Source organism: Vespa velutina, chromosome 10, assembly GCF_912470025.1.
Source record: "Vespa velutina chromosome 10, iVesVel2.1, whole genome shotgun sequence".
NCBI classification, from domain to species: domain Eukaryota; kingdom Metazoa; phylum Arthropoda; class Insecta; order Hymenoptera; family Vespidae; genus Vespa; species Vespa velutina.
Window position 1 is genome coordinate 6,352,515 of NC_062197.1, and position 21,662 is coordinate 6,374,176.

The 21,662-nt window shown below is 35.3% G+C and overlaps 1 protein-coding gene across 3 annotated transcripts in view; it reads right to left on the reverse strand.

The window, feature by feature from the left end:
- Positions 1–21,662, reverse strand: part of LOC124952369 (mediator of RNA polymerase II transcription subunit 25-like) — a 168,364-nt gene that overhangs the window by 129,089 nt on the left and 17,613 nt on the right. Inside the window, exon 1 of one of the 3 annotated variants that reach the window (XM_047502131.1) lies at positions 8,400–9,001. The exons of the other annotated variants lie outside the window; for them this stretch is intronic. Coding sequence (XP_047358087.1) covers positions 8,400–8,409 — 10 coding nt within the window. The 5' untranslated portion in view covers positions 8,410–9,001. Of the gene's footprint in view, positions 1–8,399; positions 9,002–21,662 lie in introns of those variants that run through there. 3 annotated transcript variants of the gene reach the window in all.

The window sequence follows — 21,662 nt, forward strand, 5'->3', positions numbered from 1 at the left end:
AAGGTTAATGCTTGCTAAGTATCAGTTATGCTTGCGATTATGGTACGATGTAGTTATATTGCGAGTTTCGCATTATAGAAGTCTTTTTATTTTTAGGGAGCGAAATAAAATTGGGTTATAAAAGGATAAAAAAAAAAAAAAAAAAAAAAAAAAAAAAAAAGAAAAAGAAAGAAAAAAGAGAGAAAAAAGAAAGAACGAAAATGTTTTTCGATCGTATTTTTTTCTTTTTTTTTTTCGAGAAGGAAAGAAAAAAACGAAAAAGGTATAACAGAAGCCACGTGATTTATTTTATTATTTATTTTCATCGTTAACGATATCGCGATTATCATCGAAGGAGCGGCTCCGAAGGCGTCGAGAAGGCGTTCCGAGTCTAAAGGGATCGGACTGTTAATCTTTTCGAGTTAAAAGAGAGAAGACGGTCCCTGATGAAAACGCGTAGAATTCTCCGCGACAGTGGACGACTATAATTCTTCGTGTAATCGTTACGGTTCGGCCAGCTAAGCGATTATAAACCACGTAACGTTCGTTAGCGAATTTAATGCCAGTGGCCGCAGAGCGCGCGCGTGCGCGCCCTTACACGCATATACACGCAAACACGTACTTACTCACGCACAAACATATACAAAAGCACATGGACGTCGACTGGCTTCTTGGTCCTATATCACTTTAACGCACTGCCGTGAAGTTCAGGGTTGCGGTCGGTACGATGAACTCGTCCGGTCGTAGTGCAATACCAAGAAATAGAAACGATGATGCCTTCTTGATGCTCTTATTCAATTAACCGTGAAAAAAAAAAATAGAATATATATATATATATATTCTATGGCAATTAATTGCGTTTCAACGTAAAAGAAAAAGAAAAATGTAAATAATTTTTCTCTAACTAAATTCATTCGTAAGATAGGAATACTTTTTTTTCAATGCAATAACCTCGGCACGAATATTAACAAAAATCTGAAGCATATCTTTGTTGGAGTAAAGAAAAGAAAAAAACATAAAAGAGAAAAGAAAAACAGAAAAGAAAAGAAAAGAAAAGAAAAGAAAAGAAAATATAACAGTGAAGAAGAGAAAGAGGGAAAAAAAGAAAAGGTCTACAGGACGCGCTGTTTTCGCGCGGATTCTCTTCGTGCAAAATGCAACAGCACGAGTTCGCGTGGCATCGGAGATCAGCGTCGTTTTCCTTATAAGACCCCCGTTGCGTTTTAAAGGCACAGGTGGCGTGGCACGTTCTAACCGATGCTAAGCGACTTCTCTAGGCGTAGAAAAGAGAAACGAAGAAAGAGGGAGGGTATAGGTGAGCCTTCGTAATTACGTCCCAATATGCAAGCGGGCTGTGCAACGTGCTCTCTCTCTCTCTCTCTCTCTCTTTCTTTTTTTTTCCTTTCTTTCTCTTTCTCTCGACTATGGTATGTGAACTGCTGCTTGAAACAGCCACGATAGATCACTAGATAGGCGTACGTAGAATATACCAGCAGTCTCGCGGACCTCCTTTTCCTCCTTCTTCTTCTCCTCTTCTTCTTTTTCCTTTTCCTCCTCCAACACCAACACATTTTGCCTCTTCTTCTTTCTCTCCATCTTCCAACGTGGTTTGTATCGTTGGTGCACGTTGAATGATTAATGTGCTCCCGAGGCAACGTAACACCTGATCTGTCCCGAGCTAAAATTACGCGATACAGGAGTCCGCGTTCATTCGAGTTCGTTCGAAAGTAGAAAAGGACACCCGGAAGATCGGGATCGATCGCAAAATCTAGTTACGTGCATTGAACCGCGAAAGATCCAACGATCTTTTGTTTTTATTTCTTTCTTTCTTTCTTTCTCTTTCTCTCTCTCTCTCTCTTTCTCAAAACTCTTCTTTAATCTCATCTTCTGAGAAAGAGAAAATGAAAATAAGGTTACAACAGATAACTACCAGGTTCTGGTCTATTCTTTTATTTAATAAGATTAATAGTAAATATGTATGTATGTATGTATGTATGTATGTATGTATGTATGTATGTATGTATGTATGTATGAATACACGAAGAATCTAGAAAGCATTCTGACTACCATTCCCTCAAGAAGAAATATTAATTAACAGACACGATAATGACCTCTACTAGCTTGCTAAAGAAATCGTTTTAGTAGAACGATCGTGATTTCACGAAATAAGGCGAATTAATAGTCGGCGGTAGCACGCCCACGCACCGATGATCGCGATATAAAAACGAGCTCGTGAATGTCGGAAGATGCGTTGCGATTAGCTCGAGCGTTGCTTTCTCTCTTTATCTCTCTCTCTCTCTCTCTCTCTCTCTCTCTCTCTCTCTCTCTGTGTAAATCTAATTCTAACTCTAACTCTAACTCGGCGCTTGTAATTAATTATCCACTTCGATATTAGGAAAGTTAGCGACGATAGCGAACACGAGCGTGCTAAGTGCAACGAATAGAGTTATTCGACGACTTGGGTGACCGTGTTCAGATTCTAGAGTGGACGCGGAAAAGAGAAGAAGGAAAAGAGGGCAACCAAGCGATGCTAGAGAAGATTCTGTCTCGTTTTTGCTCGGATAGCAGGCACATTGCTTACGTGCGTGCGCACACGCCGAACCCCTTTCTACCTTTCTTGCGTGCCAAGGTGTAATTCTCGCTCCTTTCTTTCACTCTCTTTCTCTCCATCTCTTTCACTCGTTATTTCTCTCTCTTTCTTTCTTTTTTTTTTACCTTTTTATTCGGACAAAGTAAATACGATAATATCGGTCGACGACAGAATTCCCTCCACTCAACCTTTCTCTTCTTTAATCTTTTCATTTGAAAACTTTCTCAATTTTCGAAACATGATAAAAACACAATAATTATATTAAATTATTCACAATTTATTAATGTATTTCTCTAAATATCTTCGTTTTTATCTTCTAGTGTCATCGAATTTTCAAATAGTGGGAGGTAAGTATTTGCTTTAGCACGTCAATAAAACGCACGCGAAATAATTCAACGCTTGTCCTCCTCTTCATTCTCCTCTTCCTTCTCCCCCCCTCGGACATTGGTTGCCAGAAGGAATAGAAGCCAGAACGGCAGCGTTCGAACGTCATTCCCACAGAGACGACAACGACGTGGTTCCATTAGAGCTATAAGGCATTGTCAGCGCGTACGCATCGTCGCGAACAGCAACAACAGCAAAAGTTGCAACGGCAACGGCAACAAGGTGACGGTAGGTGCAGCGTTGAATCGGTATGCACATGGCGTACTCTCGGCTATCCTCGCGTATTCGCAAAGAAAATCGAAAGTAAGCCGACGGGTAGGCAAAAGGAGGCGGTGGCGGCTGCTACGTTCTGAATGCAGCCACGTTACTGTATGCAAAATAGTCGTTTACAGGTAAGCATCCTTACGGATGCACCTCGTGTACACGTATGTATGTATATACTTTTACATACTCCTCGTCTCCTCGTCTAAGTTGTTGCCGGTTACTGCCACGAGAGCTTCCACAAGAAAGGGTGAGCCTTAGGGCTAACAGCTATACGGTATACACGTTACGGGGCAGTTTTATTGGACGACACCGACACCGTACTCGCGAGGAATCGCGATTGCTTCCCTTTTGCCACGAGATGATCGCCGCCTTTGCCAAAGGTACCGGCGAGCTTTCGTGGATTTCTATCGGTCGATCCAAGCCAGCTGCAACTGAGGAAAGGCGCGAAACCTTTGTCGATGAATGGAAAGAAAGATAGATAGATAGATAGAGAAAGAGAGAGAGAGAGAGATAGAAGGAGAGAGAGAGAGAGAGAGAGAGAGAGAGAGAGAGAGAGAGAGAGATAGAGACTTGATTTTTTTCACCTGCGGATATGGAATGCGTCGATATTCGATCGTCGAAGACTATCTAATTGGTTTCAGGTGCTACCGTGGGAGCGAACGAAATCGATGTCTACCAGAGGTTTAGTAACCAATTCTAGAATTTCCATTTTACCGACAAAACCAACTAAGCCTGTTAACTTTCTAGATTTCCTTTGTCTCCCTTTTCGATCTTAAACTTTACGAGGTAGTCGTTGTTAACTTTGATCGTCATGAATATCTGTATAAAAATCCGATCAAAGATCGAAACCATTGGATTTTATAAGACGGAGTTTTATTTCGTCGTATTCACGAAAGATATCGAGCGGCTAAGAGGAAAAATAGTTGGAACGAAAGAATGCTTAGGTAGAGAAAGAGAGTCGAGCAACATCGACGAGGTCATCGTCAGAGTCATCGATCAAGTTCTCCAACTGAGGTCACCCTATGACCCCCGGGCCGGCAGCCGTTCGCCAGGCTCGGTCAGTCATCGATCTACGGATCCTTGCCGTAGATCACTCCTCTCGATACCTACCGCAACGAGCTTCGAGAGTGATGTCGGTACACATATGTATATAGGTGTCCGACCGTGTGTTCGTGTACACGCCACGAAAATCGCACGCGGTCATTATTTATGCGCTCGTAATCTGTCATAACCGGAGGTCCACTTATGCAACCTGACGATATCGTTACGGTCTAACGGAAACGCCTACCAGAGACCGCTCCCTTTCTGGCTTTCTCTCTCTCTCTCTGTCTCTTTCTCTCTGTCTCTTTCTCTCTCTTTCTCTCTCTCTCTCTCTCTCTCTCTGCCTCTTCTCTCTTCTTCTTCTATCTCTCTGTCTCTCTCAGAAACGCGACGACAGTTATCAGCCCCCGAATCAATTCTGTGAAAAATGTCTTCTCTCTACTTCCAAGAGCTCCTCACTTTTGTTAAGGCTTTTTCAAAATCGATTTACTATTTTTTTCTTTCTTTCTTTCTTTCTTTCTTCTTTCTTCTTTCTTCTTTCTTCTTTCTTTTTTCTTTTTCTTTCTTTCTTTCTTTCGTTAGTTAAAAGTGTTAAAAGTGCAGAAGACGATAATAACGTTTATTATGCAGTAAGTCCATTCTTCTTTCTTTATCTCTTTATAAATTACGAAAAAAAAAAAAAAAAAAAGAGAAAAATAGATAGCCATGCGCTTAAATGTTAATCACCGAAAATGGTTACTTCGGGGTTCTTGATCTTGTAAAGTTAATCCTTTCGCGTCAAGCAACGATCTCGTAAAATTTCATCGGCCTTTTATAATCCTTATGACCAAATTGCGAAATGCTAATAAACGCTTCCTTTTCTCTCTCTCTCTCTCTCTCTCTCTCTCTCTCTCTCTCTCTCTTTGTGTACGTGTATGTGTATATATCTCATGCATGCGAGAACATTGGGCACTTTTACGACATAGCCTTGTAAAGACATAAAAAATAAGGATACTCCAGGAAATGCGACCCCGTATCTCGGATGATCCTTTCAAATTCTCGCCGTCGATTACTTTACTGCCTCGTTTATCGCGCGCGCGCCAGACCGAAATAAAGTTTAAAGGCGCATAACGCACGAGAATTCCCCGTGCCGTGAATTCGCGCCGTAAGCCCGATCGTATAATTGTTTAGGAAGACCTCGAGAATGCCGTCTTTATGTTTTTATTTAAAAATAAAAGAAAGAAAAACTTACTCTTTACTTTTTCTTTCTTGCTCCTCCCTCCTCTTTTCATGCTCACTCATACACACACACACACTCTCTCTCTCTCTCTCTCTCTCTCTCTCTCTCTCTCTCTCTCTTTCTCTCTCTCTCGAGGAAAAACGTCGAACTCCACACAAAATTTATTCTGTTCTATTCTTCGTCATATAATGAGAAAAATCTAATGGTCATCATAAATAAGAGAAACGATTATGCTTTAAGAAATATCAAACTCGCGGTACATATATCTCCGCTTTAGCAAAACCAAGAATTCTCGATTTTTTTTTTAATTTTTTATTTTACCTCACCGTGGGCTCTAAGAATTTGTGATGATGAGTCGTTGAAACGCTTTAAGCATCTTGAATTCCCGTGATCCTGTTCCGGCCACTCGACCTCGAACTCTTGAGGCAGATGTTAGTCTTTTGCTCTTTCTCCATGTAGTAAAGATGATAGTGCTACAGTCCGCAGGATCTTTCACAATTATATGATATCGTTCTAACGTTGAATTTTTTCTTTTTTTTCTTTGTTCCCTTTCTCCCTCTCTCTCTCTCTCTCTCTCTCTCTCTCTTTCTCTCTTTCTCTTTCGTCTTTTTTGTAAAACTTTTTTAACTCACAATAGAAATTAAAATCGAACAAGACGAATCACGAATCACAAGACGAATCGAAACAAAACGTTTTAAAAAATTTTTCTTATGTTATACGCATACATATGTATGTACGTCTCTACCGATGAGAAATTAATACACAAATGATATTCTATTTGATATAAACGACGAAGATATTCTCGGGAATGTTTACAACGACGCTACTTCTACAGTATATGTTCTGTTTCTTTTTTTTTTTTTTTTTTTTTTTTTTTTTCCATATATATACCTATAGTCGCCGTGGAAAGTATATTGACGCTTCAAAAATACGTATTTTGCCATAAAAAGCAATCTGTTTATATTATTGTTTTTTTTTTTTTAAGTTCTAGTTCACGTACTATTTACTTACGTATTGTTTACTTTCGTCACCTTATCATGTAGTTTGAATCAGACAATTGTAAGAAGTAAACGTATAATTCTAAATTTATATAAGAAATTCATGCGGAAAATAAGTTGACACATATCTTTACAAATATTTTTACTCTTCTTACCAAAAACAGATCGTTTTTCTTTATAACGTTACGATCGACACGATCATTTGTATCAGTCAATAATTAATTCCTCTAGTTGTAATTTGCACTTGTTAATACATCAAATCGTTTAAAACGTGTAACACGATGATTATATATGTACATTTATTCGTAGCAAAAAGAAACATTTTTATTAAAAATTTTTATACACGTATAAAGCGTTTAGAAAAGTAGAAACGATCTATAAATACATTTTTATATATTCGAAGAGAAAAAAAAAAAAAAGAAAAAGAAATATCGAGAAAAAAGATAATAACCGCGAATACGAAATTATAGTTGATACATTATTGTATAAAAACTATTGAATAATTATAAATTTAAACGATATTTTTTACCTTGTTGATTGTGTAATAATTGATAATAAACTTTCGATGGTATATATATATATATATATATATATATAACGAATAATAAAGAATCTGAGTAAGTTCACGAGAATATAGTTTCGATATTATACTTAATACATAGATATGTACATATTTATTCGATGAAAAGTATATCCTGTTATAATTAAGTGTATAAATGTAAATAGATATGTATATTAGAGAAATAGTTTCGATCAACTAGTCTCATTTGTAATATCTTTGTGAGAATTTATATCAAAAAGGGAACATAACGAAAAACTCGGCATCGATATTTTCGGCAAGAATACTGAGGGGAACATCAAGATCGGTAGGATAATGAGACGACGTCGGTTCGAGTTCGGTTAACATCGTCTTCGTCGTCCTCGAGGATCGTCGTGACCACGTTGGTGTCGTGGTCGTTCGTCGCAGTCGCTAACCACAGGGACCTGTAGGTCCTGCCAACGACTTTTTATACTGGATTTCCATATAGGGAAAGATCCGATGCGATACGATACGCCGACGAGTCGCGGATGTTGCAACGAAAGGGGAGCAATATATACATCTTTGCGTCGTCGGTAGAGACAGAGTAGAAAGACAGAGAAAGAGAAGGAGAAAGAGAGAAAGAAAGAAAGAGAGAGAGAGAGAGAGAGAGAGAGAGAGAGAGAGTTCCACCTTTTCGCATACGAAAAGGGATACCGCTTTGAGAATCTGGAAGGACTGATCCCTCCGAACATTTTTTGCAACGTACGACAACAACGACGACGACGACGACGACGACGACGACGACGACGACGACGACGACGACGACGACGACGACGAACGACGACGATCGATCTGGAGTTTACGCTATCGTTTCTTCTTTCGTTCTGGCCCTTCGAAGAACGCGAGAAATCAATGTATCGACGTAGATTCCCTCCATGGTCGTCCTATTTTGAGATTGATCGATAATATAAAGGAAATCGAAGTTAGAACATAGATATATTCCAGTTTCTTCTTATTCATCGTCATTATCTTCGAGTTTCATGAGGCAGCATCGATCATACCTATAGAAAACTATTGTCTTCCTAATGAATCGTGTCGTTCCTAGCGCGAGATCGTACGTCATAACTTCCTTTATCTTTCTCTTTCTCTCTCTTTCTTTCTTTCTTTCTTTCTTTCTTTCTCTCTCTCTCTCTCTTTTTTTCTTTTTTTTTTTTCTCTATAACATAATCGCTCGGGTTTCTCGATGAAGAGTATTAATAATGTAAGAAGGCACAGGTCGATCGTCGATCGGCCGTCGAGCGGACCGCTCGATTAATTTATTATTCGACGTACTTACCTGGCTCGCGTTATACATATAAATACGCACACATAAATACATACATACATACATATATACATACATACATATATGCATACACGATAGACGTTTCACGTAGAGTCGGGAGATCTCGCGAAGACGCCATTGGACCAGCTGTCTTCATATTTCAGCGTACCGCCGGCGCGGCATTAAAAGCGTGCATTAACCCGCTCTCTCCGCGAGAAACATTCGTTCCCTTGACTGTTGCCTTTCCAAGTGTTGGTGGGTAACGCGATATTAATAGGACACGTTCGGTAGCCCAACAACTACGACGACTACAACGACGACAACGACGATGTCGAACGAGAAACGATTTAAACATTCCGTTGTAACTACCGGCTGATTTCTAAGAAGAAAGAAGGTGGTGATGTTGGTGGTGTTAGTGATGTTGGTGATAGTGGTAGTAATGGGGAGGGGGTGGGGTGGGAAGGGAATAAGTAAAAAGTGAAAAAGAAGGATTATTTTCCTTTGGTCTTTACCTAGAGATATGTTTGTAAACGTGTGTATTGGTATATAGTACGTAAGTACGTAACTACGTATATAAAAGCAGCGCGTGCTAGAAATTACAGCGTCCACCACCGATGACTAATGGGAAATTCACGCAGCCGTTAATGTACCGTATCGTTATCACCTTACAGAGCCGACTAAAGTCACCGAGGATATCCGGCTGCGATTTACCGGCTTGTGCGCTGCCGCCTGGCCGTTCTTTCGATCGGCGGAAGGGACAAGAACTAAGAAGAAAGAGAGACAGAGAAGTGGGAGTGAGTAAAAGAGTGACTGAGTGAGTGAGTGAGTGGGAGGGAGGAAGGAAAAGGGAGAATGAAAAGGAACAAAATTCGCCATTTACGAAATGAATAAGTTTTAAAACGTTAAATTTTTCAAGTTAAGGACTATCTCTTGTGGATGTCTTATTTTTACGAGATGCACAAATTTCAAAGGTTTTTCTTTCTTCTTCTTCTTCTTCCTTTTTTTTTTTTTTTTTTTTTTTTTTTTTTTTTTTTTTTTTTTTTTTTTGTAAAAATAAGAAACAAATTTTAAACAAAGAAACGTAGACATTTTCTACAAAAAAAAAAAAAAAGAAAAGAAAAAAAAAAAGAAACAGGAAAAGAAACGGAGAAAAAAAGTAAAAAAAAAAAAAGTAAAAAAAAAAGTTGTAACCGCGACGTCCTTGTAAAGTCGTAAAACAATCTCGAGTTGGAATTTATTAGCGATTATTACAAAAGTCGTTAACGAAAAGAGTGCTCGTGATCCGGCTGATGGCGCTCAGGAATCTGGAAGGAACTGTTATGCAGTGATTGTACGGTACGGTAACGAAAGGAAGGAAGGGGGAAAAAAAAAAAGAAAAAAGGAGAAAAAAAAAGGAAAAAAAGAGAAAAAAAGAAAAAAGAGGAGAAAGAAATAAAAAAGGAACAAAAAAAAATATTAAAAAAGAACAAATAAAGATAGGAATCCGCAACGGACTACCGATCACGTATCAATTAAATTCCGTGTAGCAATATGCAAGCAATCACGTTTCCGCGTGTTCTCGTATATAAGATCGGTGATTTGAATTGTTTGAGATCACGCGCGAGTTTCTCGTCCACAACTGGCTGTTATATGAGATACAAAAATATATATCACGATCATTCGTGTCACGCTGTCGTCTTATCTCTCTTTTCTTTTTTTTTTTCTTTTTTTTTTCTTTTTTTTTTTGTTTTCTCCTATCGTCGAATAACCCAAAAGAACACATGCGTAGAAATTGGACGACGTTAGCAAGCATGCAAGCAAGCAAGCAAGCAAAGTGAGTACGTCCTTTGACGTTATGCTTCGTCGAGTCTTGATTATTTTCGTTGATACGATAAATATAAATCGAAAGGCAAAACAAAATATAATTTAAGATGAAGTTTCCACTTTTCCAGAAGTAATCGAAGTCGAGAAATCGATAAGAAGAAAGTCGTCGATTATCGTCCATATACAATCTACGATATATTTTCGGTAAGGATCATCGGCGTTTCGTACTTAACACAACTTTACGTTTTTCAGAGCGTGTCATCGGGCGGTGATAGGCGAGCGTTGTGCTTCAACGTTTTCACCGTGTTCGATTTATTACATCCGGTTTATGCGCGATCCAGCTCCAGGGAACACCTGCGTATAAGCTCTAACCAAGCGTGTATCTATATGATAGCATATGTGTGTATATATATATATATATATATATATATATATATATATGCTTACATACGTTCATGAAGCTATAAGATCCCTTTCGATGTTTTACTCTGGTTGACAAATAATTCAAATCTGACTCAGAAAAATAAGATATTTCAAGTAAATAAGTAAGTAAGTAAATAGCTTTTAAAAAAAGGTCTACATAGATTATAAAAAAAAAATTTGTTAATAAAATTCGAATTATCGCGAATGATCGAACAATTAAAAAAATCAGCTTTGTTCTTTGACACGCATGGCTCGTGAGAGAAAGAGATTACGGTGTCAATTTCAGAGCACGTACCACCTGCCGAGGCTGACTTTCCTTTCCTGATTCGACCTTGGATAGAAGGTAAGACAAGCGCCCCGTTTATACTCTTACAACTGTGTGCCTTTCGATAAGCGTTCGATCGATCGTACGATCGCGAGAAAAATAGAAAGACCAAAGGGGACCAAACACTAGCGATGTTTCTCTCTCTTCTCCTCTCTCTCTTTCTCTCTCTCTCTCTCTCTCTCTCTCTCTCTCTCTCTCTCTCTCTCTCTCTCTCTCTCTCTCTCTCTCTATATCATCATCCGTCGAACGATTGTGAGAGGTTCTTTCTCTCTTAACAGACCTCATCGAGTTCTAACGAGCGGGATATTTTATTCATGAAGAATTATTTATCCGCTTTCCAAGATTCCGAGTATGCGATGATCGACGTTCGATCGGTGTTTTGTCATTTTATCCATATCGTACGTTTGTATCTCTACACTGTTCGAAGGTATTTAAGTGCTCGTTAAAGAATGAAAAATGATCGTAGTAAGAGGGAACGATGGTAGAAGAGACGATCCACGATCGAATAAAGTCGTACGATAAACCTTACTTTTTATTACGAGCATATTCGCGCATCCCCGCGTTACGGCGCATAATCTTCCAAAGAGTATTACCTTCAAAAAGATAAGAACAAAATATTTCGGATAAAAGAGTCCGACGTGATTTGAGCTATACGTAAAGTATATATATATATATATATACACATATACATACATACATTGTATGTCGTTGTTTCAAGTCGATTCCTCGTTAAACGTTTCTCGTCACGTTATTTCAAATATTTATTTTTCTACCTTTTTCTTCAAATGACTTTATATCGTCGCGTTACGAAACATAAACGATCGACAAAAATAATGAACGAACATAGAACGTTATTATATATATACATATACATATATATATATATTCTCTCGATAAGCTATAATATTTATGTATGTATATAATTGAATATTTCCAAATATTACGTCATCCGGAGGATCACGTAACGTATCACGATTTCCCGTGAATTGTTTCTCAAGGAATAATATTAAGAACATTAAAAAAGATGATCGGACGACAAATTTTTTTGTAAAGTCAAACGTTTTTATTAAATAAATACGATATTCTAATATCGTAACGTTCCAATAATAATCATAATAATCATAAAAAATAAGAACGAAATTTTAAGGAAAAAGAAAAAAAAAAAGGAAAGAAAGAAAAAAAAAGAGAAAGAGTGAAACGAAACGAAAGTGTGTACTCCTGTGCCAGCGTGCGCGCATCTCTCTCTCTCTCTCTCTCTCTCTCTCTCTCTCTCTCTCTCTCTCTCTTTCTGTGTGTGTGTGTGTGTGTGTGTGTGTACGTGGAAAAAGCCATGGGACTGTTTACGGCGTGTCGCGAATGAAAGTCGGCGGTCATAAAGTCGAGTGCGGATGGTGATCGTAAATATTTGGACGATAGAGGTCCCGATAGGGTGACCCCGAAGACTGCGTACTCACGGCGATTCGCACAACCACACCCGCCGCCTGTACGAGCATATAACCGGGATCTCGAATTAATCCGCAGAGGAGAGGTTAGCTGCCGGTGATGCACCGGTAACTTGACCGAAGCTTCATCGAAAAGGATAGAAGGAGATGGAGAAACGACTATAGTAGGTATTACCTGTAGCTTCTGTCTCTCTTTCTTTCTCTTTCTCTTTCTTTCTCTCTCTCTCTCTCTCTCTCTCTCTGTCTCTCTTTCTCTTTCCATCTATGTATCTATTTCTATCTCGTTTCTTCTCATCGAGAGCAAGGTTCGTTCGTTTAAGAATAAAGGATCAAAGAGAAAATAGAAACGCGAAGATTAGTAGGAAGAGAGAACGAAATTGATTTCCGTCTGGGATAAAAAAGTTGAGCAAAAGAAAATCGAAGATACGTTTGAACTACGAAAGAGACGAGACAGAGAGAGAGAGAGAGAGAGAGAGAGAGAGAGAGAGAAACAGAGAGAGAGGAGGGGAGGGAAGGGAAGGAGATGTGAAAGAAGGATACACAAGGTGGTCGAGGAGAAAGGCGAGGTAAGTAAGTGAATTCTTTCATGCATCCTGTCTGCGGTTGACGAAAACTTATCGATGCACGACATTTCGGGGAAGCTCGCAATAAAACGATAATTTCATTTTTCGATTTACTAATATTCTGCGGTTAACCGAATTTTAATTTGGTAAAAATCATCAAATTCGTATTCATACTTGTTCTCGATGAGAACTATTTCGTTTTACTATAATTAATCGTTTTAATATTATATAATCTATACGATATTGAAAGAGTATATTTCGATTAAATGAGATTCGATCTAATCGATGAAATTCAACACGAAAAGTGTTCTTTCCGTCTTTTTCTTTACTGTACTTTATTGATAGGTAGCAAATAAGTAAGTAAGTAAGTAAGTAAGTAAGTGAGTGAGTGAGTACTTATTTACTGACTGTTTAGAATAATAATATAGGTTGTAGCTTAGTAAGTAAGTACGTAGCCCTGAAATTCCACAACTTCGAAAGGCCTATTTCATTTAATAGCCCGATTTGATCTATGATATAATTCGAAACGAAAAGTATTCTCCGTCGTTTTTTTTTTTTACTTTAAATTACGGATAGATGGTAAGTATAAGTAAGTAAGTAAGTAAGTGAGTGAGTGAGTGAGTACTCATTTACTTCTTTTTTACAAATTATAGCTTAGTAAATAAGTACATAATATAATATTCCAGAGTTTCGTAAACTCTATTTTATTTGATAGCTTGATTTGATCTATCGATAAAATTCAATACGAAAATTATCATTCTTTCCATCGTCTTGTTTATTCTAATTTATTAACCGATAGTAAGTAAGTACGTAAGTAAGAAAATAAGTAAATAAGTAAGTAAGTAAGTACGTGGTCTCCATGAAATTCCAAAGCTTCGAAAGCTCTTCTAAGATCTGACTCGGTCGCGACGACGACGACGACGACGACGACGACGACGACGACGACTCCCTCGGAGAGCGCACGGCCGCTAAATGAAGATTTATAGGAGGGTCGCCGTTCGCACGCCACGCCACTCACAGAAAAGACTCCGTAGCACGCAGCAAGAGAAATATATACACACACACACACACAGAGAGAAAGAGAGAAAGAGAGAGAGAGAGAGAGCATCGTAATTCAAACGATCCCGAACTTGAAATAGAGGAGTGTCCCCGGCGACTTCTTCGTCCGAGTATAGTACACTCCCTACGTTTATCTCACTCTTTTCCACTATTCCTTTTCTTATCCAACGAACGAGTAAACGCATTGATTATGTCCAGATGTCCTTAGAGAGAAAGCGATTATTTCCGAGTGTATGCACGGAAGTGAACAATTACGAGATACCACGTTCTTCCTCTTCTTCTTCTTCTTCTTCTTCTTTTTCTTCTTTTTCTTCTTTCATTTCGAGTATCGAAATAATCGTTCGTATTTAATTTAAATCGAACGAAATCTTTTATAGAAATTTCAAATCTCTCTCTCTCTCTCTCTCTCTCTCTCTCTCTCTCTCTCTCTCTCTCGAGGAAAAATTTTTTCTTCCTTTCATTAGATATATTTATCTGTTGTTAATATAATAATAGAGTATCGTTAACGCGTATAATAGAATATTCGTTAGATATACATACTTATATTTATCCGTTGTCAATCTTGTAGTTTAACGAGGAAATAAAAATGATTATTATCTTATTTATCCATGTTATGTTAGTTAGAGAGAACGTAATAAGATTTATAGTGTGTAACATGGTAATAGATTTAACAGTTTATTATAGAAGTACGAACGAATCCATTTGAACGAGTTATTCAAAATTAATTCCATTGGAGACTAATATGACTATTGCATCTGTATATCGAGAACTAGCTCTCCAAGGCCACCCCCGACATTTTCTTCTTCAATATATAGCCGAAGGCTAGATTATCGCATAAGCGTTACGACCTTATGTATCTATGTATGTATGTATGTATTCATCATCGGGTAATTATCGCTGATTAACGACTTTGCATGCGTTATCTTCGTCCACGTAGATATTTCGACTTGATTTTGACTCGAACAGAGATAATAGATATAGATTAGAATACCATTGAAGATAATTTTCTCTTCACTTGGTACACCGATCTCTCGAGTAAAATAAAAATCGTTCTCTCTCTCTCTCTCTCTCTCTCTCTCTCGCTCTCGCTCTTACTCTCTCTCTCTCTCTCTTTCTCTCGTTCTTGTTACCTTCTTTGAATGTTAAAAAAGAAAAAAAAGAACCGGTAATACGGCTTACCGAGAAGAAAGATATTTTTGCTCGATCTGACTCATTTAGAACGTATTAAAACGTCATTTTCGTGATTCTTACTCAATAATATTTACGTCAGCCAGCATTAAGTTATTCCAGGTAAGTATCTCACCTGATATCATCTGACATCGTACCTTCAACGATATACACGCCTACAATTTCTAAATAAAAAAAAAAAAAAGAAAAAAAAAAAAAAAAACAAGAGAATGAAAAAACGATATAAAAAGAATGGATTTCATCTTTTCATCTACGTTTAAACAAGTTTTATATTTAAACAAGATTTTTTTTATGGCTACTCGTCACCCTCCGATTTTATAATTGTTTACGTCAACAATCGATACAGGTATAATTCTTGAACGATTTTGATGAACAAGATTTCATTTTGAGGATGAAGTTTCGAGCAAGGACGTGGCTTTTTCGAAATATTGAAGAAGATTTGTTTTCTTTGATAAACAAATCGTCTCGAAAAATAATGTTCTTTCGATAATAGTTCGTGCATAGGAATAAAGCTTTATAAAAAAAATTCGAGAAAGCCATGTCCTCGCTCAAATCTTCATCTTTAGAATCAGACATTGTTCATCATAATGTTTTCGATATTTTTCGTGAAAAAAAAAAAAAAAAATAAAATAAAATAAAAGAAAAAAAAGAAAAATATTTCGTGTAGTAACGACCCTGTAAACTTCGTGACGAAAGAAAAAAATCACCTACCCTCATTAATGATTTTTATAAAAATGCTAGAGTAGTGTATGGTTTGTTTCCATGAAATAGCCAATTACTTCCTTGTTTGGCATACGTAAACCAATGCTTAGATTTTCTAATCAATTTCAAACGCTAGGAAAGGCGTTTCGCTATACTCATACGAAGAGGCCATGGTAACTTATTAAGTAATTTTAATAAACTTTCGATTGAATGAATTTATGGCAAAAATAAGAAAATAATGAGTCTTAGGAATAATTTTCATAATTATTTAAACAATGTTTAATTTGCACAAAGTATTATAAACTAATATTTTAGCAATCGTATATTCGGTTTAATGTTGAAGAACTCGTAACACGCGTTAAATATAAAATAATTTCAATTTAATATCTTACTAAATGTAATAATATTTAAACAATAACACATTAATTTAAATATACCATTGCTCGAAACACGTATTTAATATAAAATAGAATTAAATTTAATGATCAGAATAGAGTTAAAATTTGAATGTGCGCGGATATTAATTTGTTTACTTAAACAAAAATAAACTTTAATTAATTATCAAAACAATTTTCTTTTGCATTCCGTCGAATAAACATCGTAAGCTCTCCCTTTTTAAACGTGACAACTAAAAAATGAATATCTTTAATAATTTTACATTTATTTAAACAATGTAAAAGTACGCGAAGTTAAACAAACTAATATTTAAACAATAGTAAATTCGGTTATACGTTATACGACTCGAAACACGTGTTTAACATAAGATAATTTTAATCCATTATCTCTTTGATTTAAATTTTGAACTGACGATCGTTGATTACGTGCAATGTCAACAAAAACAAATCTTTGACTAACCTTCAAGATTATTCAGATCAGTTTTATTTTGTACTCCGACGAATAAACATCAAAGCTCTCTCAGGATGTCTTTGGCTTCGAGTATCAACTATATTTTCATATTACATATTTCTTTAATAATTTATACAGTTACTTGTCATAACAGTGATATTAATACTTTTGTTTTTATTTTTCTGCTTTAGAATATCATTGCAATTGCGCGCAAAGCAATGATGTAATCGAGTGTATTTCTATCGTTAAAATAAAAATATTGCGAAGTGGAAACAGTGTTTGTTCATTCGCGTTTCGCGATTTAAACAGCTAGTGTTGTTTTATCGACTGCGTGCAATGCCGTCGTTAAAGTCACTGTTTGTTCGTAAAGTGTTTTGCTCTTTTAATAGTCGCACAGAGTATATTTATAAAAAAAAAAAAAAAAAACAATAGATTTTCGCGAAGTAAATTCAGTGAGCGTCAGTTAATAAATAACTATCATGAATTAGAATCTGTACATCACTGAAGAGGATCTCATCCAACTTCGATGTCTACTTTTCTTATTTTCAACCAATTACGTATCATTTATCCTCAATTTCGATCTAAATCGCGGACAAGTGTTTAGGAACCATTGCAGAATTTTTTAAATAGTAAGTAAATTTTTAAGTCCCTTCGATCATTCAATTATCTGATCGAGAACGAAAAGTCCAAATCGGTACGAATGATTAATTGCAATTAATTAATAAAAAGAGCATCGAGTGATCACGAGTAAATTTCTTCGAAGATTTACTCGTTTCTTATTTTTATTTATTAGATCTGAATAAGATCTTCTTGTTCCATATGCGTTTTTAATTATTTTCAATTTGATTCCGATTAATTTATAATAATTAAAACGATATGTAATCTTCTTCATGAAGTATAATAAACTAATATTTAAACAATAATACATTAATTGAAATTATTGCACTATTGCTCGAAACACGCATTTCAATGGATTTTTAAATATTTTTTTTTCTTCGCTAAAATAATAAATAATCGGTATTAAAGAGTTTTAATAAATAATGAAGATGAAAATATTCGCAATTGATAGTCTCTGGATTACAAGCGAAATTGTGCATGATTTTCAATTAATAATTAAAATACTAGCTCGTAGAAAAAAACATCCAAGAGTTTGCTTTATATTTTTAAATAACTATTAATTAAATATTTAATCAATTTGAATTGATAAAAGAAAAATCTCAATGGAGTCATTGCTTTTGAAAGAGAAAAGACAAATAGAATCATTATTGCTAAAAAAACAAAGAAATTTGTAGAGTCATAATCCATAGGACTAGATAATAAGTTGATTAATTTTTAGCTTAGGATTTTTAGCAATTAATAATACTAATTCTAATTTCTCTTTGCGGAAAGTTATTTCTTGAAAAAATAATGATCAGTTTCTATTCAAAAAGATTTAAATTTATACTCTGAAGATATGTTAGAATTGTGTTAGGATTTCATTCCATATCTTAGAATTTGGAATGAAATTCTATTGTTACACATTTTGAGCGATAATCGATTAAGTTAGGGCACGAAACAAAGAAGAGGCTATATGCTATAAAGGGCCCCATAAATTGTGACTCAAGAGGGCAACTATAAGCTATTAAGTTATTTTCGAAAATTCACTAGAAACTTTCCAGAAAGACTCTTACTCATGGTTTAATTTTACCACATTGTCATTTACAATACTTTTATGATGATGGGTGTAAGAGTGTAGATTTGAAAAACTTAGACGATGTAATATTCCATCTCCGGTTCCACATTTCCACGCGTACACGCAAATAGAATTATTTCATATTTTATGAATTTTTATTATTAAAATCGAGACATAAATTTTACATTATTTTCTTTCCTAAAGTTCAATTAAATTAATAATTTTATTTTAATAAAATCAAATTTTACGTTAAAGTCGAGCGATAAATATTGCACTTTTTCTCTTTTCTAAAGTTCAATTAAATTTATAATATTATTTTAATAATATCGAATTCTATATTAAAATCATAGCTACGAAATATATAACATATGACAATTGTGGAGACCACTGAAAGTGCATTGAACCAATGTGCACAGGAAGCTGAAACGACCACACAAGGAAGTGTGTCGAGATCCCACTTTGCTCGCTTAAACGATTAAGATTATTTGATATTTTGCATTTTTATTATTAAATTCGAATTTCATACATATTTCACTTTTTCTATTTTTTAAAGTTAAACTAAATTCATACTTTTATCTTTCATAAGTAATATATATATACATTATAAAGATCATATACATTGTATATCATATATTATCGATTAATACATATACTATCGATTTAAAATGGATCGTTGAATACACATCAATTTAGCTTTTTCTAAAAAAGGCCATAAATGAGTCTTCAGATACAACAACCTCCAAGTGGTGAGACCTGAATAAGTGTGATACTTGCGATATATCAAAATCTTATGATTCCAACTAAACATCAAAAATCCTTACATTTTTACCTTGCTAATCATACTTTAATAGATAAAAATGGATGATTGGATATACTATAATAGAATTTTTTAAATAATTTCTTAAAGAAACGCACAGAACATTTTTCTATCCCACTTAAGCTCGTCATTTTTCCTATTTAATTTTATCTACTTTTATTAATTATTATTTATAAGTGTTGGATGATACCCATAAATGGGGATCTTAGGCGGATCTCATTCTTTCAGTAGGATATATCGAACTCAACTTTATTCAATTTTTACTCTGATTTTGCTTCGTGGAACGATGTTTGAAATGTCCACCTCTCCTTTTGAGTTCCATCCTTCTCGCACACATGAGCGTTCCGGTTTTATTTTATTTAATTTTTTTTATTCTCTTCTTCTCTTCATTTTCTTCTCTTTGTCTACTAACCTTCTCTACCAATTTTCTTCCTCTTTCATCTCTTTCTTTCGTCTTTTTCTAACTAACCTTCTTCTGTTCCCTACTAAATTTCTTCTCTCGCTATTCTTTTCTGTCTCCTCATTCTCCTCTTCTTTTCAGACTACATCATCGAGAGAAAGACCACCGAGGGAAGAACCATGTGGTGGGACTCTTAGGAGGAGTCCTTAAATGTAGGCCCTTGGGAGGGGCCTTGGGCGGGTCTCCTTCTTTCAGTAAAGAAAAATCGAGCTCGATTTTGGTACTCTGGTTTTATTTGAGTGAAGCGATATTCAATATGTCCACTTCTCATACTGAATTCTATCGTTTTCATGTGCACGAATGTTCTGTGCATTTTCAATATTTTTCTATTCCAGACTAAAATCATCACTGGACAAATCTTCTTCCCTATAAATTTTCTTTTTCTTTCTCGACCTCTTTTGCTTTGCTCTAACATTCTTCTCTTTCCTACTAAATCTTTTCTCTCAATATTTTTTTCTATCTTCTCTTTTCCCTCATCTTTTCAGGCTAGATCATCGAATGAAGGATCATCGAGTAAAGAACCTTGGGGTGGGACTCTTAGATGTGGGTCCTTGGAATAGGGCCTTGAACGGGTCTTCTTCTTTCAGTAGAGAAAAATCGAACTCGATTTTCGTACTCTAATGTTGCGATGATCCTATTATTCGTAAACGGAGATTGAACTTCCTCCAAATAGTTGAGAGCCAGAATTTTCGTTTATCTCATATCACCTGAGGAACGTGGATTTTAGAGTTATAGTCATCGTTATACAAACACTCACGTAGGTATTCGTAGACGCGATTAAAGGTCTATGACTTCGTCTTATTTGCTTGAAAATTTGATTAGATTAAAACGGGAACGCGGATTTTATAGTAGAGTCATTATTAGCTTATGAGTCTCCAGATGCACCAACCTCCACGTGGTGAGACGTAAATCGGTATTACTTGCTATCTACCGTCCTAATCTGGATCTGATGCAAGTACTACCGGGTGAATGGCTACATATTTTAATGTACTTTCAAAATTTCTTTAATCTAATTCTGATTGAACATTAAACTACTAACACTTTACATTGCTAATAATACTTCCACTTTCAAGATTGGATATTGTAGAATTCTATGGGCTAATATTAAGTATGTACATTTATGATTAAAATTAAAATTTTGTCGATTATTTATAAAATAATAATTATAAAATAATAATTGGCGAATATATACTTATACATTATATATTATTTTAATAGAAATTAAAACATTAGTTTGTTTTCACATTATCTATGAAGTAAAACTCAGTACTATATTCTTTCATGCTTTTTCTTGTAGAAATAGTTCTCTTTATATTGTATTATTATTATTACTATAATAATGATATATAACAACAATATATAATATAATAAATAATATAATAATAAGAATAATGACAAAAAGAAAAAGAAGAAGAAGAAGAAGAAGAAGAAGAAGAAGTAGAACAAGAAATACATTTATACTTATATTATATAAAATATTATAATATTTTATATATAAGTATTCACTGATTTTCATATCAATTATATTTATTATCCTATATATATTTATTATAGTAAAATAAATGCGTACCTGTGTTGCATCGTATTTATCACGAATTACTACGATAGATATACCTACCATTAAAGAAGGATATAAATGTGAGATAATAAAAAGCATGATTTCACAGCCTACTAGCACTATCTATTCTAACCAAAACTAATCTAATCATTATGTTATATGCAAGAGTGGTGTAAGTAATTCAAGCTTATAAACTGATATGATAATGCACGACATTGTGAGAGTATTGTAGTTCATATTTTGTCTATCATACTTATCGCTGAAATTACACACGGTTCGAGTGAAAAATGATGAACTGTCTTAACCTTTCGAGATATCAATTGAATTATCTTCGAAATAGTTTCTTTTAGGAAGGAGAATTTTACGATGAATCTATTGCATCTTGTAAAATAATTCACAAAGGAACCCATTATTATTTGTTCTCTTTATCTTTTGTAATAGCCTTAACCTAACGAGACTCCTACTTTGTTTTTTATTTTTTTTTC